The 20,384-nt window shown below is 46.1% G+C and overlaps 3 protein-coding genes across 5 annotated transcripts in view; all 3 read left to right on the top strand.

The window, feature by feature from the left end:
• The window catches only part of LOC122429686 (BOLA class I histocompatibility antigen, alpha chain BL3-7-like), a 199,148-nt gene that overhangs the window by 53,907 nt on the left and 124,857 nt on the right, over positions 1-20,384 (top strand). Inside the window, exon 8 of one of the 3 annotated variants that reach the window (XM_043450247.1) lies at positions 17,675-17,694. The exons of the other annotated variants lie outside the window; for them this stretch is intronic. Coding sequence (XP_043306182.1) covers positions 17,675-17,679 — 5 coding nt within the window. The 3' untranslated portion in view covers positions 17,680-17,694. Of the gene's footprint in view, positions 1-17,674; positions 17,695-20,384 lie in introns of those variants that run through there. 3 annotated transcript variants of the gene reach the window in all.
• On the top strand, positions 4,219-5,799 carry LOC122429689 (lupus La protein homolog). The gene has a single exon (XM_043450251.1). The coding sequence runs from the start codon at positions 4,285-4,287 to the stop codon at positions 5,503-5,505; it is 1,221 nt and encodes a 406-aa protein (XP_043306186.1). The 5' UTR covers positions 4,219-4,284; the 3' UTR covers positions 5,506-5,799.
• LOC122429691 (BOLA class I histocompatibility antigen, alpha chain BL3-7-like) lies at positions 14,289-18,053 on the top strand. Its single transcript, XM_043450254.1, is given in 9 exon segments — positions 14,289-14,412; positions 14,728-14,997; positions 15,197-15,472; positions 16,374-16,658; positions 16,767-16,792; positions 16,795-16,870; positions 17,296-17,328; positions 17,467-17,514; positions 17,675-18,053. Coding segments are annotated over 9 exon segments (1,143 nt in total). The 3' UTR covers positions 17,680-18,053.

Raw genomic sequence — 20,384 nt, 5'->3', positions numbered from 1 at the left:
TTCATCACCGTCTTTGATTGGGGACCCTCGGGTGGCCAAGTGGCCCCTTTCTTTCCAAATAGCAACATGTGCATGTAGCACCAGAAAGGCATACTTGGAGTCAGTGTAAGTGGCTTTTTTTTTTTTTTTTCCCCTTTTCCCAGCTCTAAAGCTCGAGTCAGAGCTATGAGCTCAGCTAACCGGGCTGAGGTACCTGGTGGCAGAGGCTTAGCCTCTATGATCTCAGAATTGGAGACTACTGCATATCCGGTTCTTCTTTTTCCATCCAAGACAAAGCTGCTTCCGTCAGTGTACCAGATTTCCTCAGGATTGGTCAGAGGATCTTCTGACAATCCCTCTCGGGGTTTTGTCCAGTGGTCCAAGGTTTCTAGACAGGAGTGAAAGGAGAGAGAACCCTCGGGGGTAGGAAGGAGGAAAGCTGGGTTAAGAACCTCACAAGGGGATATAGTGAGGCCTGGATTTTCCATCAGTATCACTTGATATCTGAGGATTCTTTGATCAGACATCCATAAATGGCCTCTCCCATTTAGGAGTTGTGGTGACTGGTAAAAATAGTTTGCCCCCAAAGGAGAGTTTTAAAGCATCTTCTATCATGATTGCAATAGCTGCAAGATTTCGAAGGCAGGGAGGCCAGCCTTGGGCAGTTGGATTGAGTCTCTTGGATAAGTAAGCTACAGGCTGGAGCTCAGATCCCAACCTTTGAGTTAACACTCCCAAGGCTCTTCCCTCTCTTTCATGGACATAAAGTTGGAATGCTTTTTTTTGGATCTGGCAACCTCAAGGCAGGTGCCTGAGTTAAGGCTTGTTTTAGTGTAGCCTCTGCCTTCTTTTGAGGAGTTCCTACATCAATGGGGTTGAATCATCTCATCTCTTTAAGCTTTTATATAAGGGCTGGGCAATTAGACCATAGTTGGGTATCCAGATTCTACAGTACCCAGTTAGCCCCAGGAAAGCTCGCAATTGTTTTCAAGTCTTGGGGGAGGGCAACTGGAGGATTCCTTGTACCCGATCAGAGGACAGCCTCCTGGATCCATGTGTAATGTGAACTCCCAGGTAAGTGACCTTTGTCTCAACCATCTGTGCCTTAGCACGGGAGACTTTATATCCCCTTTCTACCAAAAAGCTTAGAACCTGAATTGCATGTTGTTGGGCACTTTTTTCATCTGGAGAGCAGATTAGTAGGTCATCTACATATTGTAATATTTTCCCATTAGGTCCCAGGTCCAGATCTAGGAGATCCCGGCTAAGGGCCTGTCCAAACAAGTGGGGGCTGTCTCTGAACCCCTGTGGTAGTACTGTCCAAGTCATCTGTTGGTGTTTTTCTCCTGGGGCCTCCCACACAAAGGCAAAAAGATATTGGGATTCTTTAGCCAGTGGTAGGCAAAAAAAATGCATCTTTGAGATCCAAGACTGTAAACCACTTAGCACTGGGTGCGATTTCTCCCAAGATTACATAGGGATTCGGTACTGTGGGATGGAGGGAGACTACAGCTTCATTTATGATCCGGAGATCTTGAACCATTCGCCAGGTTCCGTCCTTTTTCTTTACTGAGAGGATTGGGGTGTTACATGGTGAACTGGTGGGGACCAATAGCCCACAAGCAAGGAATTTATTTATTAAAGGCTGTATTCCACCCCCTCCCCAAGCTTCTCTTTTGAGAGGATATTGTTTCCAGTTAGGAATCCGAGTGTGATCTCGGAGGACAATGATGACCGGTTCAGCTTGATGGGCTCATCCAGGGATCCCCTGGTCCCACACCTGGGGGTTAATTTTGTCCTCCCATAGTCTTTGTTCTCTCTCTAATTGGAGAAGGTGTAATGGGTTCTTCAGTAGTAACCAGAAGCTGTAGGGCCCTAGGGGCTGAAAAGCTTCCCATCACAAAGGTGGTCCCCAGTTTAGTGAGTATGTCTCTTCCCATTAAGGGAGTAGGATACTCAGGGACCACCAGAAACTGGTGGGAAAATATCTGTCCATCCCAGCAACAAAGAAGTGCTTGGGTGAATCTTTTAGTAGTTGCTTTTCCTGTAGCACCCATAATGGTACAGGTTTGGAAGAAGGCTCCGGAGTAGGAGATCAAGACAGAGTAGGTGGCCCCTGTGTCAACCAAGAAATTCTCGGACCTACCTGCCACATCCAGTTGCACCCTTGGCTCCAGCCCCGTGATGGTTATCTGTGACAGGCGGGCTGGCTGGAGCGGGCCACTTCAGTCCTCTTGAACCATCGTGAGGGAAGGCTTGGCGCTTGACCTTGAGGTTCTTGGGTCCCGAGTTCAGAGTGCCACCCAATGTCCCAGTTGATGGCATTTGTGGCAAGTTCTAGGAGACCTGTCACGGTTAGGACACTCTTTGGCCCATTGCCCTGCCTGTCTACAGATTAGGCATTTGCCTGGTCATTCAAGGAATCGGGGTGTGCCATAGGGCTTCCCTGGAGGGCAGCCAGCATCTGGGCATGCCTTGTCTCTCTTTCTCTCCCTCTCCTGGGCCTTGGCCTCCTTCTCCTGTTCTCTGCTATAAAAGGTATTGGTGGCTGTCTGGACCATCTCATCTAAAGAGGCAGCAGAGTCCTGCTGCTGTAGCTGTTGTAACTTAATTCTGGTATCTGATGCACATTGGGACAGGAATTTGTCCTTTAAAATCACCTGTCCCTCGTAAGAGTCTAAGTCCAAATTGGTAAACTTTTGGAGGGCCTCTTTTAGCCTTTCCAGAAAGGCAATGGGGTTCTCATTGGGCTCCTGAATTATTGCTGAGACCTGGGCATAGCTGATTATTTTGCTGGGCTGTTTTCAGTCCTGCCTTCACACAGATTAAAAAATGATCCCTTTCCCAGATGTGCTCAGGGTCAATATAATTCCAGTTAGTACTGGAGGAGGGGACTGCAGTTTCCCCTACTGGGTATCTATCGCTTGACATGTGAAGCCCTGTTGCATACCTCTCGGCTTCCTTTAAGACCCTAGTATGTTGAGGGTCAGATAAAGTTTGACTAAATATGACCATGATGCCCATCCACATCAAGTCAAAGGCCAAGGTAATATGTTGGAATGGATCAATATATTTGCCTGGGTCATCTGTATAGCTTCCCAGGTCTTGTTTGATCTGTCTTAGTTCTAAGAGGGAGAAGGGTTTATGGACTCGGGTTGGTCCGAATTCTCCTCCAGTTTCAACTAAGGGACATACATGAGCTGGCTTTTGTGGAGGGGGTGCTCCCGGATATGGGGGCACGCTTGGATACAAGGAAGAAGCACCAGGCAACTTGGGAGCTGTGGAAGGTGAGCCTTCACCGGGGGGGGCGGGGGGGGTTCTTTCTCTTGGTTTCCTGTGCCTAACACCATTTGCCTAGTGGGCTCACTTTTAGGGCACACAACAATCTCATACTTAAGACAGAGTTCCTTCATATCTCTTAGTCTGAAGAAAATTTGGACAGAGGGGATCTCTGTCCATTTCCCTTGTCTTTTGCAGAATAATTCTAATTGCAGGATGGTATTGTAATTTAAAGTCCCATCCTCAGGCCAGTGTTCCTCATCCCTCGGTGGATACCGTGGCCACGCAGTGGCACAAACAAATTTTAAACCACTCCTCCTCAGAGTTAGAGGATCGAACAGCTTCCAGTTATCAAGGATGCATCTCAAGGGTGTCTGCCGGGAAGTGGATTGGTTATTTCCCATCTGAAAGACAGTCATGACAGGGAGGAAAAGAAAAAGAAAAAAACTAATAGGCTTATCCTACCCAGTACTGTCACAACCTGAGAGCCAGGCGTCCCCGGGTCAGGGTGCAGATCCTCAGGCAGACTGAGTGACAACCTTTTGAGGACCAGATCCCTAGGCAGGTCAAGGCGTGATGACCTCCTGGGACCCCCGGGCTGGAGTTTGGGCGTCCCCAAGGTCTCCAGCGTGACCAGTGCTAGGTAGGATTAAGGGGTTGGTATTATACAGTACTTCCCTCCCAAGGCCAGCTATTTTCTGGTTGTCCCTCTAGAAGACTGTAGAGGCAACATTATGGGCCTTGATGGGGCTGAGGAAAGGAGCTTGAAACAGGAGGGAAAGGGGTCAGAGCACAACCTTTGAAAGAATGACGGCACAAGGGCATAACGCATAATGATTAAAATCAATTGGGTCCAAGATGACAAGTCAAATTCAGGTAAACCTTAATCCCCAATCTATAAGCCACACCCAGAGGTGGCAGAACAGCTCCAAGGCACTGTCAAAAGACAGAGGGGAGAGGAGTGCAGACGCTGCTAGGGACTGTGTGGGGCGTCTCTGTGGGGCCAGGAACTGCAAGATAGCCAGAATGGCTGAAAATGGTGATAATGAAAAAATGGCTGCTCTGGAGGCCAAAATCTGTCATCAAATTGAGTATTATTTTGGAGACTTCAATTTGCCATGGGACAAATTTTTAAAGGAACAGATCAAACGGGATGAAGGCTGGGTTCCTTTGGAGATAATGATAAAGTTTAATAGGTTAAACCGTTTCACGACAGACTTTAATGTAATAGTAGAGGCCCTGAGCAAATCAAAGGCAGAACTCATGGAAGTAAGTGAAGATAAAACTAAAATTAGAAGATCTCCCAGCAAACCCCTCCCTGAAGTGACTGATGAGTATAAAAATGATGTAAAAAACAGATCTGTTTATATTAAAGGCTTCCCAACTGATGCAGCTCTTGATGACATAAAAGAATGGTTGGAAAATAAAGGTCAAGTACTAAATATTCAGATGAGAAGAACGTTGCACAAAGCATTTAAGGGTTCAATATTTGCTGTATTTGATAGTATTGAATCAGCTAAAAAGTTTGTCGAGACCCCTGGCCAGAAGTACAAAGACACAGACCTGCTAATACTTTTCAAGGAAGATTACTTCACCAAAAAAAATGAAGAAAGAAAGCAAAATAAAATGGAAGCTAAATTACGAGCTAAACAAGAGCAAGAAGAAAAACAAAAGCTAGCAGAAAGTGCTGAAATGAAATCTCTAGAAGAAAAGATTGGCTGCTTGCTGAAATTTTCAGGAGAGTTAGATGATCAGACGTGTAGAGAAGATTTGCACACCCTTTTCTCAAATCATGGTGAAATAAAATGGATACACTTTGTCAGAGGAGTCAAAGAGGGAATAACTCTATTTAAAGAAAAAGCTAAGGAAGCACTGGATAAAGCAAAAGAGGCCAATAATGGTAACCTACAACTAAGGAACAAAGAAGTCACCTGGGAAGTATTATTAGAAGGAGATGTGGGAAAAAAAGCACTGAAAAAAATAATAGAAAATCAACAAGAATCTCTAAATAAATGGAAGTCAAAAGGTCACAGATTTAAAGGAAAAGGAAAGGGAAATAAAGCTGCCCAGGCTGGGTCTGCTAAAGGAAGAGTACAGTTTCAGGGCAAGAAAACTAAATTTGATAGTGATGATGAACATGATGCAAATGGTGCATCTGGAGCAGTAAAAAGAGCACGAGAAGAAAGAGACGAAGAAGAACCTCCATCAAAACAACAGAAAACAGAAAATGGTGCCGAAGACCAGTAGTTTAATAAACAAATTTTTTATTCATTTTAATTAGATCTTAAGCTGCTTTTGTCTTTGGAGGGTGTTATAAAGAAAACCGAATTAAATCCACTTCTATGTCTACCTGTAAGAAAGGAAGATTTTTTTGTTGTTGTTGAACTTGTCTTCTGTTATCAAAATGAGTTTTTTAATGCGCAGTTCTGTTTGTGTTCTTTCGGATTATTCAAATATCAAAAGAAACATACTTCCATTAAGTTGCCTTTGTAATATGAATGCATTAGTACAAAGTAATAAAGTGTATACTACATAAAAATAAAAAGACAGAGGGGTGGGTGGTTCCCCAATGGCTGGGATGATCCTCCCGCTCATTAGCATATGAATTCACCCTGCTGGCAAAACCTGGCCGGGCCACATTCTGTGGCCTGTAGCCTGTAGAACGGGTGCTTCTCTCTGAATTCTAGCGAAGCCACCTCCCACTTATCGCTTTGTCTCTCACTGAATTTTTGCAATAAGACCTCAGAGCCTGAGCCGGGCATCCTGGGTTTTGGTCGGGCTCGAGTCCCGGGAGAGAGAGCTGAAGGACAGGAGGAAAAAGCAGTGGGAAAAACATGCCAAGGAATTCCCTTCATAGCCACCCCCTCCTCCGCACCCCCCCCCCCCGGCCCCAGTTTTCATTGGTCTGATTTTTTTGGCACAGAGAAGAGTAAGGACAGAAGAACCCCCACCGGCTTGGGTAACAGCTCCTGGGGCCCAGCAGATAGCGCCTTTGGGAAGTACTGAAGAGTGGCCTCTCCAGAGTCCCTCAGTTGCGCCCACTGCCGCCCGCCTGTTCGCGGGGGGGGTGCTCGAGGAAAGAAGAAACGAGAGATTGTAAAGGAGTTAAGATTTCGTTAGACATGTCCCTCCAGCCATATCAGCGAGGACCTCCTACCTTAACCAGAGGTCTTCTGGAATCTGAGGCTGAGCTGCGTGGGCTTTCTGCGGAGTTCGTTTTTCACTGCTCCGGTTTCCAGCACGAGGAGCCTTCCCCTGGCTGGGTTTTCTTCACGTTCCACTTCTTCGCGGGAGCTTCGCTGACTTGGCCTCTTGCTGCGTTTGGCCTCTTCCGCGTGGAGGTTGTTTCAGCCGGGTTAAACCCGAGTCACGGCATCGTAGATGTCAGGCGAGTGTAGGCTCCTCGGTTCTTTGTCTCGTCACAACAAAAATTTGGAGTGACGGACATTAAAGCCCCTTTGGCGAGTCACAGCTCTCGGGTCTTGGACAGACCCGAGACAGACAGGGACAGACCCTGTGTTATAGCTCTCAGGTCTCGAACGGACAGTGTTATAGCTCTTAAATAAATCAGAGTTATAGCTCAGTGTTACAGCTCTATTTTATTTAGGTAATAGCAGGAAAATCCATCTTTGAGGCGTGAAGGCACGTCGATCAAAAGATGCAAAGAGAAGAGTGCCCCATCACGCGGGAGAGAAAGAGAGAAGAGAGCTTTGGCTTCTCTTTTTATATGTTTCTCTTTCCCTGGGCCTATCCTATGTAAACTGGGCCAGCCAGGAGTGTTGTTTATTTTACCTGAGGTTCTCACTCCAGTCCTGGGGCCTTCCTTTGTTCTATTTTCGCGGGCTTTTCCCTTCCAGGTCTTTTAGCCACCGCCATTCTGGACTCCTTTTCCCTATTCTAACTACTTAACAGTTGAAAATCTCTTCTTCCACTTCCTGTTTGTTTCTACTTGATATTAAAATGTGTTTGCATTTTAGTATAGTTTGAGGTTTACAACAAAGCAGTAAAGTTAGTAGAGAGTTACTATATATCCCACACTCTGTGAGGACTTTTTATACCACCATCATGCATTCCTCACAGCTGAGGACCAATATTGATACAGTGTTACTAAACTCCAGAATTTATTTGAACTTCATTAGTTTTCCTTTAACCTGACCCAGGATCCTATCAAAGACACATATTAAGTCTGAACGGTGTCCCCTTCAGGCTCCTCTGGCAGTGACAGTCACACAGACTTCTCTTGCTTTTGATGACTGATGTTTTGGGGAGTACTGCTCAGAGATATAGTAGAACATCTTTTGATTTGACTGGGGCAAAGGGTTTTGGGGAAGAGGGTCACAGAGATAAGTGACATTCTCCAATCACCAAGGGTATACACTGTCCACTGGGATATCACTAAAAAGCTCACTTCATCACCTGGCTAAGGTACATTTCCCAGGTTTCTTGGGGAACTTCTATTTTTACTTCCCCACTTTTCACTCTGTAGTCTTTAGAAGAAAGTCACTATGTGCAGCCCACACTTAAGGGGCGTTCTCATATACACATTGGTGTGCAGAGGTTTGTGCAAATATAAGTTTTCAAATGAGTTGGAGAAATACTAGATTGATCAGTAGACAGGATGGAGAGTTTCTGTGTAGCTTTGTTAGAAACTGCTAACTTTCATTTCTCGTGACTGCACTGCTTCCTATTCCTGCCCCAGTGAGTGAGGGTTTCTGCTGCTCTACGTCCTTCTGCTGCTCCAACCTTGCCATCACCAGTTCTTGGACTGTAGATGTTCCATCAGGTGTGATGCACATTACTGTCTTTGTAATTTACCTTTCCTAACAACATAAGATGTTTAGCATCTTTTCATATACATTTCCATTGTTATATCTTCTGGAAGAGGTGTCTGTTCAAACTTTATTTTTAAAAGTTATTTTCATTTTGTTGAGTTGAGGAGTTCTATGTATATTCTAAAACAAGTCCTTTATCAGATATGTGAATTTGTAATAATTTCTCCCAGGCTGTGGCCTGAGCTCTTTTACTGATCTAACAGTATTGATTAATGAACAGTATATTTTTCTGGGAAGTAAAATGAGAAATTTCTAACTGCAAAGTAAAATGAGAAATTTCTAACTGCAATTGTTTCTGAGTAGAGGACTTGAGTGAATGGGGAATGAGGGGAAGAACATGCATTATTTATTTTTGTATATGCTTGAGTATCTTTTCAAATCTCTTGTGTTCTGATAAATAATGCTTTCAAAAATTACATGAAAATCCCTTACATTTGTAAACACTTGACAGATCACCTTCAGCTCAAACACTAGGATGTACATTCTGATCCTCTAGCTGGGCTGGAGCTCACCACCCATCTGTGTTGTTCTCCTGTTGGACATAAGTCATCTCACAGAAGATCAGCATCAGACAAGGACATCTGAGTGCGTGACACAGAGAGACAAAACCAGAACACGACAGCATTCTGTCCGAGCTCAGACCAACCAGGCAGCCCTGTGCCCTCACCATGTACCAAACCTCCCCCTGAGCTGATCCAGAGACCACTGCCTCCTCCCAGTCACCGCTGTGTCCTCGCTCTAGTCTGCCCTCCCTAGAGCAGAGGCTCATGAGGTGCCCAGTCATAGAACTGCCCCCACTTCCAGACAACACCCAATCTAGAGTGAGCCAGTCTTGCATAAAAGCTTCTCAAAATCAAAGCCCACATCCTGTATATCAGCGGTCCTCATCTTTTTGGCACCAGGAACTGATTTCATGGAAGACAATTTTTCATGGACCAGGGATGGGAGGAATGGTTTCAGGATGATTCAAACACAGTATTTTTATTGTACACTTTATTTCTAATCTGATGTTAGCACTGATCTGACAGGAGGTACTAGTCCAAGCTCAGAGTCTGGGGACTCCTGGCTGTATGTGTTCTAACACTTTACAAGGACACTATCATCCCTGATGTTGTGTAATCTCTCTCGCTGTATCCAGTATAAATCCAACTTGATTGCCCACAGATTTGCTTCTGGTGATCTTTGGCTGAAGAACATTGAGACATGTTACCTATTTGCCAAAAATTTGTTTGTGTCTCCATTGGAATAAGGGCATATATTTGTATCCTGTGAAGCACATATTTGTATCTGATTGACATAGGAATGATTTACATGCTTTATATGCTTTAATGGCTTTTAATCTTTGGGTCATAAAACTCTTCATTCCACAAGTGTAAAAAATTCGTGTATATTTTTGTCTAGGAGAGAGGGGTCCAAGGGTGAAGGGAAACAGAACTGATTGAATTTGGGAAGAAAGTATAGCAGGAGCAGTAAGTAAAAAGTGATAATGTGCTGGATTCTAATGTTGCATCTTCTGCTTCACAGCTTTACAACTATATGCAAGTCCTACAAGTATTGATATCTGTTGTGTTCAATAAACACTTTCTCTTGGGCTAAATGAGGACTTCTCTGTGTCCTTATGTTTACCAAGTTAAGGAAAACACCAAGAGCTCAAGGATTACATCTAGTGATGGGCAGTTTTGAACACTTCAGGTGTTATGACCTCAAGGTGATAAACCATGGTTTGGCTAATGTCTGAACCCTCTATCTGTTAAAATACACGTTAAAGAAACTTTCAGAGCATGCTGTATTTCAAAGCTATAGCTAAGACCTGCACAGACAAGTCCATGACTTCAATATTAAGATTGTTTTAATGTGCATCAACTCTGAGTCACACAGTATCTTTTAGGGGAAAGAGGAGATTAATTAACAACATTCTAGGTATGCATTGACCAATATGCCAGCTAGTAGCCACATACTGCTATTTAAATAAAAGTGCTCAGCACTAAGTGACCTCAGTCACTTAAAGGTGCTAAATAGCCTCATGTAGCTACTGGCTACTTAACTGGACAGCACAGACATAGAAAATTCTTTCACCACAGAATATTCTGTTCCAATGGACTGCTCTTCATATTTGTGGGCCTCAATTCAGGTGCATTAGACCATGTGAGATGAAAGGGCCAATAATATTTTTCTTAGACACTATCAGATTTCTGTCCTGGATATGAATACATATTAAGCTGCTGCTGCTGCTGCTGCTGCTAAGTCACTTCAGTCGTGTCCGACTCTGTGCCACCCCATAGACGGCAGCCCACCAGTCTCTGCTGTCTGTGGGATTCTCCAGGCAAGAACACAAGTGGGTTGCCATTTCCTTCTCCAATGCATGAAAGTGAAAACTGAAAGTGAAGTCGCTCAGACGTGTCCGACTCTTCAAGACCCCATGGACTGCAGCCTACCAGGCTCCTCCATCCATGGGATTTTCCAGGCAAGAGTACTGGAGTGGGGTGCCATTGCCTTTTCCGACATATTAGGCTGGTTTGTAACAAAGTCAAGGTGTCTGGCACCTTCAGGTACAAACTGTTCCCAGTTCCAAAGGGAAAGCAGCTGTCCCCCCCACCTCCCTTCCCAGACTGAGGACATCTCTGGCATCACTATCTAGGGGGTGAGTCCTCTCCTAAAGGAGCCCAGGGGCAGGGCCCTCAGTTAAGTTTGGGAAGACATGGGGTCCAGCTAAGGAAAAAGCATTTTCCAAAATGAAGAGGAGGCAAAGGCAAGGATCAGATGGAAGATGCCCTGGTTCATTCAGAACAGCAGTTCTCAGAGTGTGGTCTATGGAACCATTGATGTCACTTGAGACCCTTTCATGAGATCCCTGAGGTGAAAGCTACTTTCAGAGCATCACTCGGATATTATTTGACTTCTCACTATGTGGACATTTGCTTTGATGTATAACTTAGCAGGAATGGAGACTATGGTAGCAAACTGCACTAGTAATTATTTTCACCAAAACTTTCTTGCAGAAAAAAGAAAACTAATAACCAGGTTTGCTTTGCTTTAAAACATCCAGAATGACACATTAAAAATTCTTACCTGTCCTTAACAAACCAAAGTGGAAAAAATGTGAAAAAGAATATACATATACACATGTATAAGTGAATCATTTTGCTGCACAGCAGAACTTAACATTATAAATCAAATATCCTTCAATAAAATATATTTTTAAAAATAAAAATAATAAAATATTAAAAATAATAAAATAAATAAAAATGCTTATGTTTCCTAATCATCATTCTTAAATACACATTTTAAAAGTATCTTCTGTGATGACATGGAAAGTACACACCGAGCACTTCTACTACATTTCAAAGTCCTATGGCCCAAGGGAAAACTCTGTGTGAGCTGAACTATCCTCTTTTTCATGGAAAATACCTGTTCCTAAAAGAATGAATGAGCAGAAAGATCTATATAATTTAGTGAAACAATGTATTACTTTGTAAAAATCTTACATTGCTACAACAGATGTTCAATGAGCAAAATAGGCTTATAGATTTTAATGTAACAGAAGAGAAAATAGTCAATGATATTGTTTCAGGTCCACCCTGGAAACAACCTTTGAGAAACTACAATTTGTATAGTTTTACTTTTGTATCCAAGATGAACATCCACAATTATCTGAAAAGATTATTAAAAAACACTACTCCTACCTATGTGGGGGCTTTTTCACTTTCATAGACTTCAATTAAAATAACAGCTTTAGTGCAGACGCAAATCTGAAAATCCAGTGGTCTTCTAGTGAAAAAGACAAGAAAGATAATTGGAAAAAATGTAAAAAGCTCTATGCTTCTCACTACCCTGTTTATTTGGGGAAATGGCTATTCATGTCCATTGAGTTGATGATGCCATCCAACCATCGCATCCTCTGTCGCCCCTTCTCCTCCTGCCCTCAATCTTTCCCAGCATCAGGGTCTTTTCCAATGTGTCAACTCTTCGCATCAGGTGGCCAAAGTATTGGAGTTTCAGCTTCAACATCAGTCCTTCCAATGAACACCCAGGACTGATCTCCTTTAGGATGGACTGGTTGGATGTCCTTGCAGTCCAAGGGACTCTCAAGAGTCTTCTTCAACACTACAGTTCAAAAGCATCAGTTCTTCGACACTCAGCTTTCTTTATAGCCCAACTCTCACATCCATACATGACCCCTGGAAAAATCATAGCCTTGACTAGATGGACCGTTGTTGGCAAAGTAATGTCTCTGCTTTTTAATATGCTATCTAGGTTGGTCATAACTTTCCTCCCAAGGAGCAAGCGTCTTTTTAATTTCATTGCTGCAATCAGCATCTGCAGTGATTTCTGAAAATCCAGTGGTCTTCTAGTGAAAGAGACAAGAAAGATACTTGGAAAATATGTAAAAAGCTCTATGTTTCTCACCACTCTGTTTATTTTGGGGAAAAGTTTTTCATATTAAATGTATGGGTTATTAATATTATTCTAAATAAACTAACAAAAATCTTTAAAGTGTATTATTCATAGTATGGAAAATATGCATAGAAGTGGCCACATAATACTATTGTTGGGGTCCTCACTAATTTGTAAGATTTTGTAGATATTTTAATCACAAACAGCCTCAGAGCTAGGATTGGGGGAGAAAGTGGGACAAAGAGTTCTCAGTGCACGAGGGGAGTTCAGTTCAGTTCAGTCACTCAGTCGTGTCCGACTCTCTGTGACCCCATGGACTGCAGCACACCAGGCTTCCCTGTCCATCACCATCTCCTGAAACTTGCTCAAATTTATGTCCACCGAGTTGGTGATGCCCTCCAACTATCTCATCCTCTGTCATCCCCTACTCCTCCTGCCTTCAATCTTGCCCAGGGTTTTTGCTAATAAATCATTTCTTCACATCAGGTGGCCAAAGATTGGAGCTTCAGCATCAGTCCTTCCAATGAATATTCAAGACTGATTTCCTTTAAGATTGACTGGTTTGTTCTCCTTGCAGTCCAAGGGACTCTCAAGAGTCTTTTTCAACACCACACTTCAAAAGCATCAATTCTTCAGCACTCAACTTTCTTCGTAGTCCAACTCACATCCACACATGACTATTGGAAAAACCATAGCTTTGACTAGATGTACCTTTGTTAGCAAAGCAATGTTTCTTTTCAATGTGCTATCTGGGTTGGTCATAGATTTTCTTCCAAAAAGCAAGCATCTTTTTATTTCATGGCAGCAGTCATCATCTGCAGTGATTTTGGAATCCCCAAAAATAAAGTCTCTCACTGTTTTCATGTTTCCCCATCTATTTGTCATGATGTGATGGGATGGGATGCCATGATCTTAGTTTTCTGAATGTTGAGTTTTTAAGCCAACTTTTCCACTCTCCTCTTTCACTTTCATCAAGAGGCTCTTTAGTTCTTCACTTTCTGCCATAAGGGTGGTGTCATCTGCATATCTGAGGTTATTGAAATTTCTCCTGGCAATCTTGATTCCAGCTTGTGCTTCATCCAGCCCACTATTTGCCATAATGTACTCTGCATATAAATTAAATAAGCAAGGTACAATAAACAGCCTTGACCCACTCCTTTCCCAATTTGGAACCAGTCTGTTGTTTCATGTCCTGTTCTAACTGTTGCTTCTTGACCTGCACACAGATTTCTCAGGAGGCGGGTCAGGCTGTCCCGTATTCCCATCTCTTGAAGAATTTTCCACAGTTTTTTGTAATTCACATGATCAAAGGCTTTGATGTAGTCAATAAAGCAGAAGTAGATGTTTTTCTGGAACTCTCTTCCTTTTTCGATGATCCAGAGGATGCTGGTAATTTGATCTCTGGCTCCCCTGGCTGTCTAAATCCAGCTTGAATATCTGAAAGTGCACGGTTCACGTACTGTTGAAGCCTGGTTTGGAGAATTTTGAGCATTACTTTGCTAGCGTGTGAGATGAGTGCAATTGTGCGGTAGTTTGAACATCCTACCTAGCAGGAGGGGAGGGATCAGGGCAAAGTCCCATGTCACCAGAGGGCGAGCCCGCTCAGGATCTCAGGGTCAAGGGCGGTGTCTGGGGCTGGGACGCTCCATGTTGGGGACTCCCCATCTCCCCGCGTTTCACTTTCTCTCTCACAACCTGTGTTTAGCCCTCCTGCTTGGACACTCCTGAAGCGGTTCCAGTTCTCATTGCCACTGGGTGTTCCCTTTCTAGAAAAACAAATCAGCGTCTCCGCGAATCCCGGTTATGAAGTCTCCACCGACCCGCCCGGAATCTGCTTCTCCCCAGACCCAGACTATGCGCGTCATTGGGCAGCGAACCCTCCTCCTGCTGATCTCGTGGGCCCTGGTCGCGACCGAGACCCGGGCTGGTGAGTGCGGGGTCGGGAGGGAACGACCTCTGCGGGGAGAGGCGAGGGGACCGCCCGGGACTCTGGGGGGCAGGACCCCAGGGAACGAGCGACCCCGACTCCCCTGCCCAGACCCGCCCCCTCCCCGGGTCCCGGCCTATCCCTCCCTTGCATCCCGACCCTTCTTTTCTTCCGCCTCCGGAGTTCGGGCCGGTCTTCGACCTCTTCCTTCTCACTGGCCCTACGCCCCCTCCGCCCTCCCGGCCCCGTCACCTCGGACGCGGGACCCGGGCCTTGAGGAGGGTTGGGTCGGGTCTCACCCCTCCCCGCCCCCAGGCTCCCACTCCTTGAGGTATTTCAGCACCGCCGTGTCCCGGCCCGGCCTCGGGGAGCCCCGCTTCATCGCGGTCGGCTACGTGGACGACACGCAGTTCGTGCGGTTCGACAGCGACGCCCCGAATCCGAGGGAAGAACCGCGGGCGCCGTGGGTGGAGCAGGAGGGGCCCGAGTATTGGGATCGAAACACGAGAATCTACAAGGACGCCGCACAGACTTACCGAGTGGGCCTGAACACCCTGCGCGGCTACTACAGCCAGAGCGAGGCCGGTGAGCGACGCGGGCCCGGGTCCAGGTCACGACCCCCATCCCCGGGGACCGGCCGGTATCGCCCCGAGTCTGCGGGTTCGAGGGTCACCCCAACATTGCAGAACACGCCCGGCACCCCGACCCGGGAGGAACTCGCGGGGATTTGACCCGGTTTCATTTTCAGTTTGGTTTAATCCTGCGGGTGGTCGGGGCGGGTCAGGGTCTCACACCTTCCAGCGAATGTCCGGCTGCGACGTGGGGCCGGACGGGCGCCTCCTCCGCGGGTATGACCAGTTCGCCTACGACGGAAGAGATTACATCGCCCTGCACGAGGACCTGCGCTCCTGGACCGCGGCGGACACGGCGGCTCAGATCACCAAGCGCAAGTGGGAGGCGGCAGGTTATGAGGAGCCTTTGAGGTACTACCTGGAGGGCGAGTGCGTGGAGTGGCTCCTCAGATACCTGGAGAACGGGAAGGACACGCTGCTGCGCGCAGGTACAAGGGGCGCGGGGCCTCCCTGATCTCCCCTCGGGCTGGAGCTGGCTTCCCACCAGCAGAGGAAAATGGGGTCTCTGTGGAAACAGCGCCCCAGGTTCTTGTCAGGAGAGGGAGGAAATCCGCCCGGGTATTCATATTCTGTACAAGACAGTCATCAGTGGCCCCACTTCTTTGAAGGACATTTAAAGAATCCAGTGTCTTTGAGGAAGAAGCAGGAAATCATCCCTGAAATAGCTGATCATCGGTGCCCTTTGACCCTGGGCACCATCTTGTGATCCATGACTTTCTCTCTCAAGGCCTGTTCTCACCCTGAGAGCATCTAAGGAAGCCTGACTCCAGCTTTTCTGAGTCATTCAGCCTCCACCAGAATCAGGACCTTTAGTCTGTATTCTCTCCCTCACATTCTAGAGCTCCTATCTTAGTCTTTCATTCTAGAAATTTCCAAGGACTAATATAGATCATCCCTGATCTCTCATTTGAGGCTGTTATCTAGCTCTTGTGCTGCTTTTTTCAACACCATGGTCTTGAATGTTCCATAGCTCAGAGGGTAAAAAAGTTCATAATACATCTGGGGATCTGATATATAGCCTGCTGACTATAGTTAATAATAATCCTGTGTTATATACTTTAAAATTGATCTTAATCATTCTCATCACCCCTGTCAAACAGACACACACATAAGGTAAGTTGATGAATACATTAATTACCTTCACAGTGTACATATATATCAAAGCAACATGTAGTACACTTTAAATGGGAACAGTTTTTGTTAAGTATACCTCAGTAAAGCTGGGGGGAAAAAAATCACTGTTCTGTCCTTTCTCAGGATGGTCACATGATGCTGCTTCAGTGAGCCATGAAGGTAACACACACACTGAATTTTCTGATTCTTCCTCAGACCCTCCAAAGGCACATGTGACCCGTCACCCCATCTCTGACCATGAGGTCACCCTGAGGTGCTGGGCCCTGGGCTTCTACCCTGAGGAGATCTCACTGACCTGGCAGCGTGATGGGGAGGACCAGACCCAGGACGTGGAGCTTGTGGAGACCAGGCCTTCAGGGGATGGAGCCTTCCAGAAGTGGGCAGCCCTGGTGGTGCCTTCTGGAGAGGAGCAGAGATACACGTGCCGTGTGCAGCATGAGGGGCTTCAGGAGCCCCTCACCCTGAGATGGACTAAGGAGGGCCATGGGGCTGGAGCTTCCTCTCAGATAAAGCAGGAGTCCTCCAGGACTCAGTTCAGCAATGTCAGGACTCAAGCTGAGGACAGGGCCCCTTCCTTTTCCTCCACAGAACCTCCTCAGACCTCCTGCCTCACCATATGGGCATCATTGTTGGTCTGGTTCTCCTTGTGGCTGTGGTGGATGGAGCTGTGATCTGGAGGAAGAAACATTCAGGTAGGGAAGGGAGGGAGGGATCTGAGTTTTCTTGTCTCACTGGGGGTTTCAAGCCTAGGTAGAAGTTTACCTGCATGGTTACTGGAAAGTATGGTCCACAAACATGTGGAGTCTGGAGCTGATGCTTACATTTTCCTTTTCAAAAACATGTGTGAAAATGAAAGACAAATTTTTCATCTTCCTAATTCCAGTTGGGGAACAGGTTTCTAGGACTTGAAGGTCAAAGGAGGTCCTTGTTAAAGACAGACCTCCAGGAGGGCAGGTGGCCCAGTCCTTACACATCTCCCTTTTCTGTGTTTCTGATGCTAGCATGAGTTTTTACCACAGTTCCAGAAAGTTCTCTGGGGTCCAGGACTAGAGGTTCCTCTAGGATCTCATGATTCAGTCTTCTCCCTGGCCTCTCACATGGTATTTTCTTCTCACAGGTGAAAAAGGATGGACCTACACCCAGGCTGCAAGTAAGAATGGAGGGGGTGATTCCTGAGACCCTTGTGAGGGTGCAGACAGGAGGCCCTGGGGGCTCACCCTCCTCAAAGTTCCTTCTCTAGTTTCTCTCCTGTGGGTTCTGACCACGTCCTGGTCTTGTTCTCCCCCAGGCAATGACAGTGCCCTGGGTTCTGATGTGTCTCTCACGGTTCCTACAGGTGAGACCCTAGAGGGTCTAGATTGGAAGGAGGATTGGGGCAGAGGCACATTGGGTGGGGGAGATCTTTGAGTGGGACATGTGAGCTTGTGGGGGACTGTGGAGAATGTCAGCCCTTACATGATTGACCTGAACTGGTTCCTGATTCTTTTCTCTCACAGTGTGAGACAGCTGCCTTGTGGGAACTGAATGATGCTCGGTCCTGCTTTGTGATGTCAGATCCCCGGACCCCTCTTTCTGCAGCTGCATCTGAACATGTCTGTGCTCATATTAGCGTAATATGAGGAGATGGGGAGATTGCCCACCCCTGCCCCCCGCACCTCCTCCCCACCCTGACCTGTGTTCTCCTCCCTCATCCACTGTCTTGTTCCTGCAGAGACGGGGCTGGGCCATCTCCACCCCTGCCTTTGCTTCATATGCACTGAGTAATGATGCCTTATTTCCTTTTTGAAAATAAAATCTGTATATATGAATGTTTTTTCTAATTGGTGACATGAAGGGGGATTGGATACTAAAGGTGAGGATTCCTAAAGTTTGAAAGAGGAAGTAAATTGAAACACCTAGAACCTTCCAGATCCATCCATGTGTTTGCTTTGCTGAGTCAGTTGCAGGAGGGACAGGTAGAGGATGTGAGGAGCTGAGTGTGACAGGGCCTGTGCCCAGTCAGTGATCATTGCACAGTGGGCACGCATGCACTGCCCATGGTCACTCCTGGACTGGGTCCTCTTCTCTATTCCGTTGTCCTTGTCCCTTCAGTAAATCCTTGTCCCATCAAGGACCAGTGATCATGGACTCAGAAGTCACCTGGGCCTTGTATCTCCAGCACCATGGGCAGGGTGCATTACCTCCTGTCATTTTTGAATGTGTTTATATTTTGCTTATTTAGTTATTGCTATTATTGTTGTTGGTGTACTGACTGTTCTATTTCATGTGTAGAGTTCTGGTCCCATTCTTCTCTGGGTGACCCCATCTCTAACAGCAGCAGGGATCACTTTGCCTGTGATTATCCCCACAAGTCCAGGGGATGCATGCACACAGGATCTCAGCGGTGTCAAGAGAGAAATTTTAGAGGCATCAAGTTCTTGCCCTCTTAGAGATATTGCTGGATTCTTCTTTCCAACTTTTCTCCATCTTTTTAAAGGAACCACATGCTGGAACTTACAAAGAGGAGGGACCCAATCGTTTCATATCTTGACTTAATTCTTGCTGGACTTCTCTCTTCTCTGCAATCTGCCCCCTCTTCTGCCCTTACATCTTCTAAGGCTACTGTTGGCTCCCATCTCAACTCATGGATTTAGAAAGCAGAGTCTAATAAAATCACAGCAGGTTGAATATAGGAGTTGGAAGCGAAGATTCTTCCTTTCTGAAGAGACAAAGAGCCTTGTGTGTGGTGTGTAGGCTGATTGGTGTGGAGGGGGAAGGGAGATCATCCTTTGTGAGTAAAATGCAGGCAGCATTGAGGTCAGTGCGAATGGATGTTGTGCTATAACTGCCACGAGACAGCATGTGGCCTGAGCTCACATTAGTAAAGACACTATCTCTAAAACAGGGAAGCACTTTACTGACCATTCATTCAACTGATATTTCTTGTGTGATGGAGACATGACACACTATTTTTGCATCTAGGAGAACTCAATGAACTAACAACAGACAAAGCTTGTCCACCAAGTGCAGTGTGTTCTAGGGAGAGGGGGCAGAGCATGTACTATCAGCCTAGTGAGGAAAGTGTTTCCCGTACAGGGTGGTAAGTGCTCTGAGGAAGGTGACCCAGGGTATAAGTGTGTGGGGAAGGGAAGGTGACTGTGTTACTAGGTGGACAGTGGACCTCATTGAAAAGGTGACATTTAAGTAAAGATGTGAAGAACATGAAGGAATGTCCACAAAGACATCTAGGGGAGGTTCTCTCCAGGCAGAGGAGACTCCAGTGCAGATGCATGAAGGCAGGAGGGTGTCTGTGTTCAAGGGAGAGCCAGGAGGCAGCTGTGGCTGAAGGAAAAGGAATTGCAATGACTCCCCATGTCCGGCCAGATCCTGTGGGCCTCCAGGATGTCAGAAGGGTGTTGATTTTATCTCAGTAAGCTATGGAGTTATAGGATGATGTGAAGAGAGGAGGACCTGGTGTGACTGCTCTCTAGAAGCATCAGTCAGGCTGCTGTGCAGAGTCAGGAGGTGAAGGGCGAGGGAGGCGGAGAGGAGCCTCTAGGAAACAGCACAGGGTCCAGGGTGGGGATGCTGGTGCTTGTCCGGGATGTGAGCAGGGAAGATGATGGAGAGTGAGAGGATTCTTGATCTATTCTGAAAATGCATTTTACAGCATTTCTTAGCAGATTAAATCAGAGTTATGAGAAAGGGTGAAGGAGGACCGCAAAATTTGAGATTTGCAAGTAAGCATGTGGGACGCCTACTGTGGAAATGAGAGGACTCTGGAAGGAGCATATTTGAGGAGGCATCACCATCAGCATTTGGTTTAGGAAAGTGGCAACTGAGTTGGGTTTACTCATCTAGGGTTTAGGTGAGATGACTTGACTGTAGAAATAGCTGGAAAAGGGGACACCATATAAATGATGTTTAAAGCCTTGAGAACAGATGAGGTGACAGATGAGGGGAGAATTGGTTCCAGGAGCAGAAGGACGAGGACTGACTCCTTGTGACTCCATGGACTGTCCATGGAATTCTCTAGGCCAGAACACTGGCGTGGGTAGACTTTCCCTTCTCCAGGGGATCTTCCCGACCCAGGTATCATTGCATTGCAGGCAGATTCTTTGCCAACTGAGCTATCAGGGAAGCCCTATATGCTGAGTACATCATGAGAAATGCTAGGCTGGATGAAGCACAAGCTGAATCAAGATTGCCAGGAAAAATATCAATAAC

This window comes from Cervus canadensis, chromosome 28, assembly GCF_019320065.1.
Source record: "Cervus canadensis isolate Bull #8, Minnesota chromosome 28, ASM1932006v1, whole genome shotgun sequence".
In the NCBI taxonomy this organism is placed as follows: Eukaryota; Metazoa; Chordata; class Mammalia; order Artiodactyla; family Cervidae; genus Cervus; species Cervus canadensis.
The sequence above is the reverse complement of the archived record's forward strand: the minus strand, read 5'-3'. Positions and strand labels throughout refer to the sequence as shown.

Excerpts from the sequence above, each read along its gene's own strand:
- LOC122429689 (XM_043450251.1), top strand. The coding sequence starts at position 4,285 with ATGGCTGAAAATGGTGATAATGAAAAAATGGCTGCTCTGGAGGCCAAA.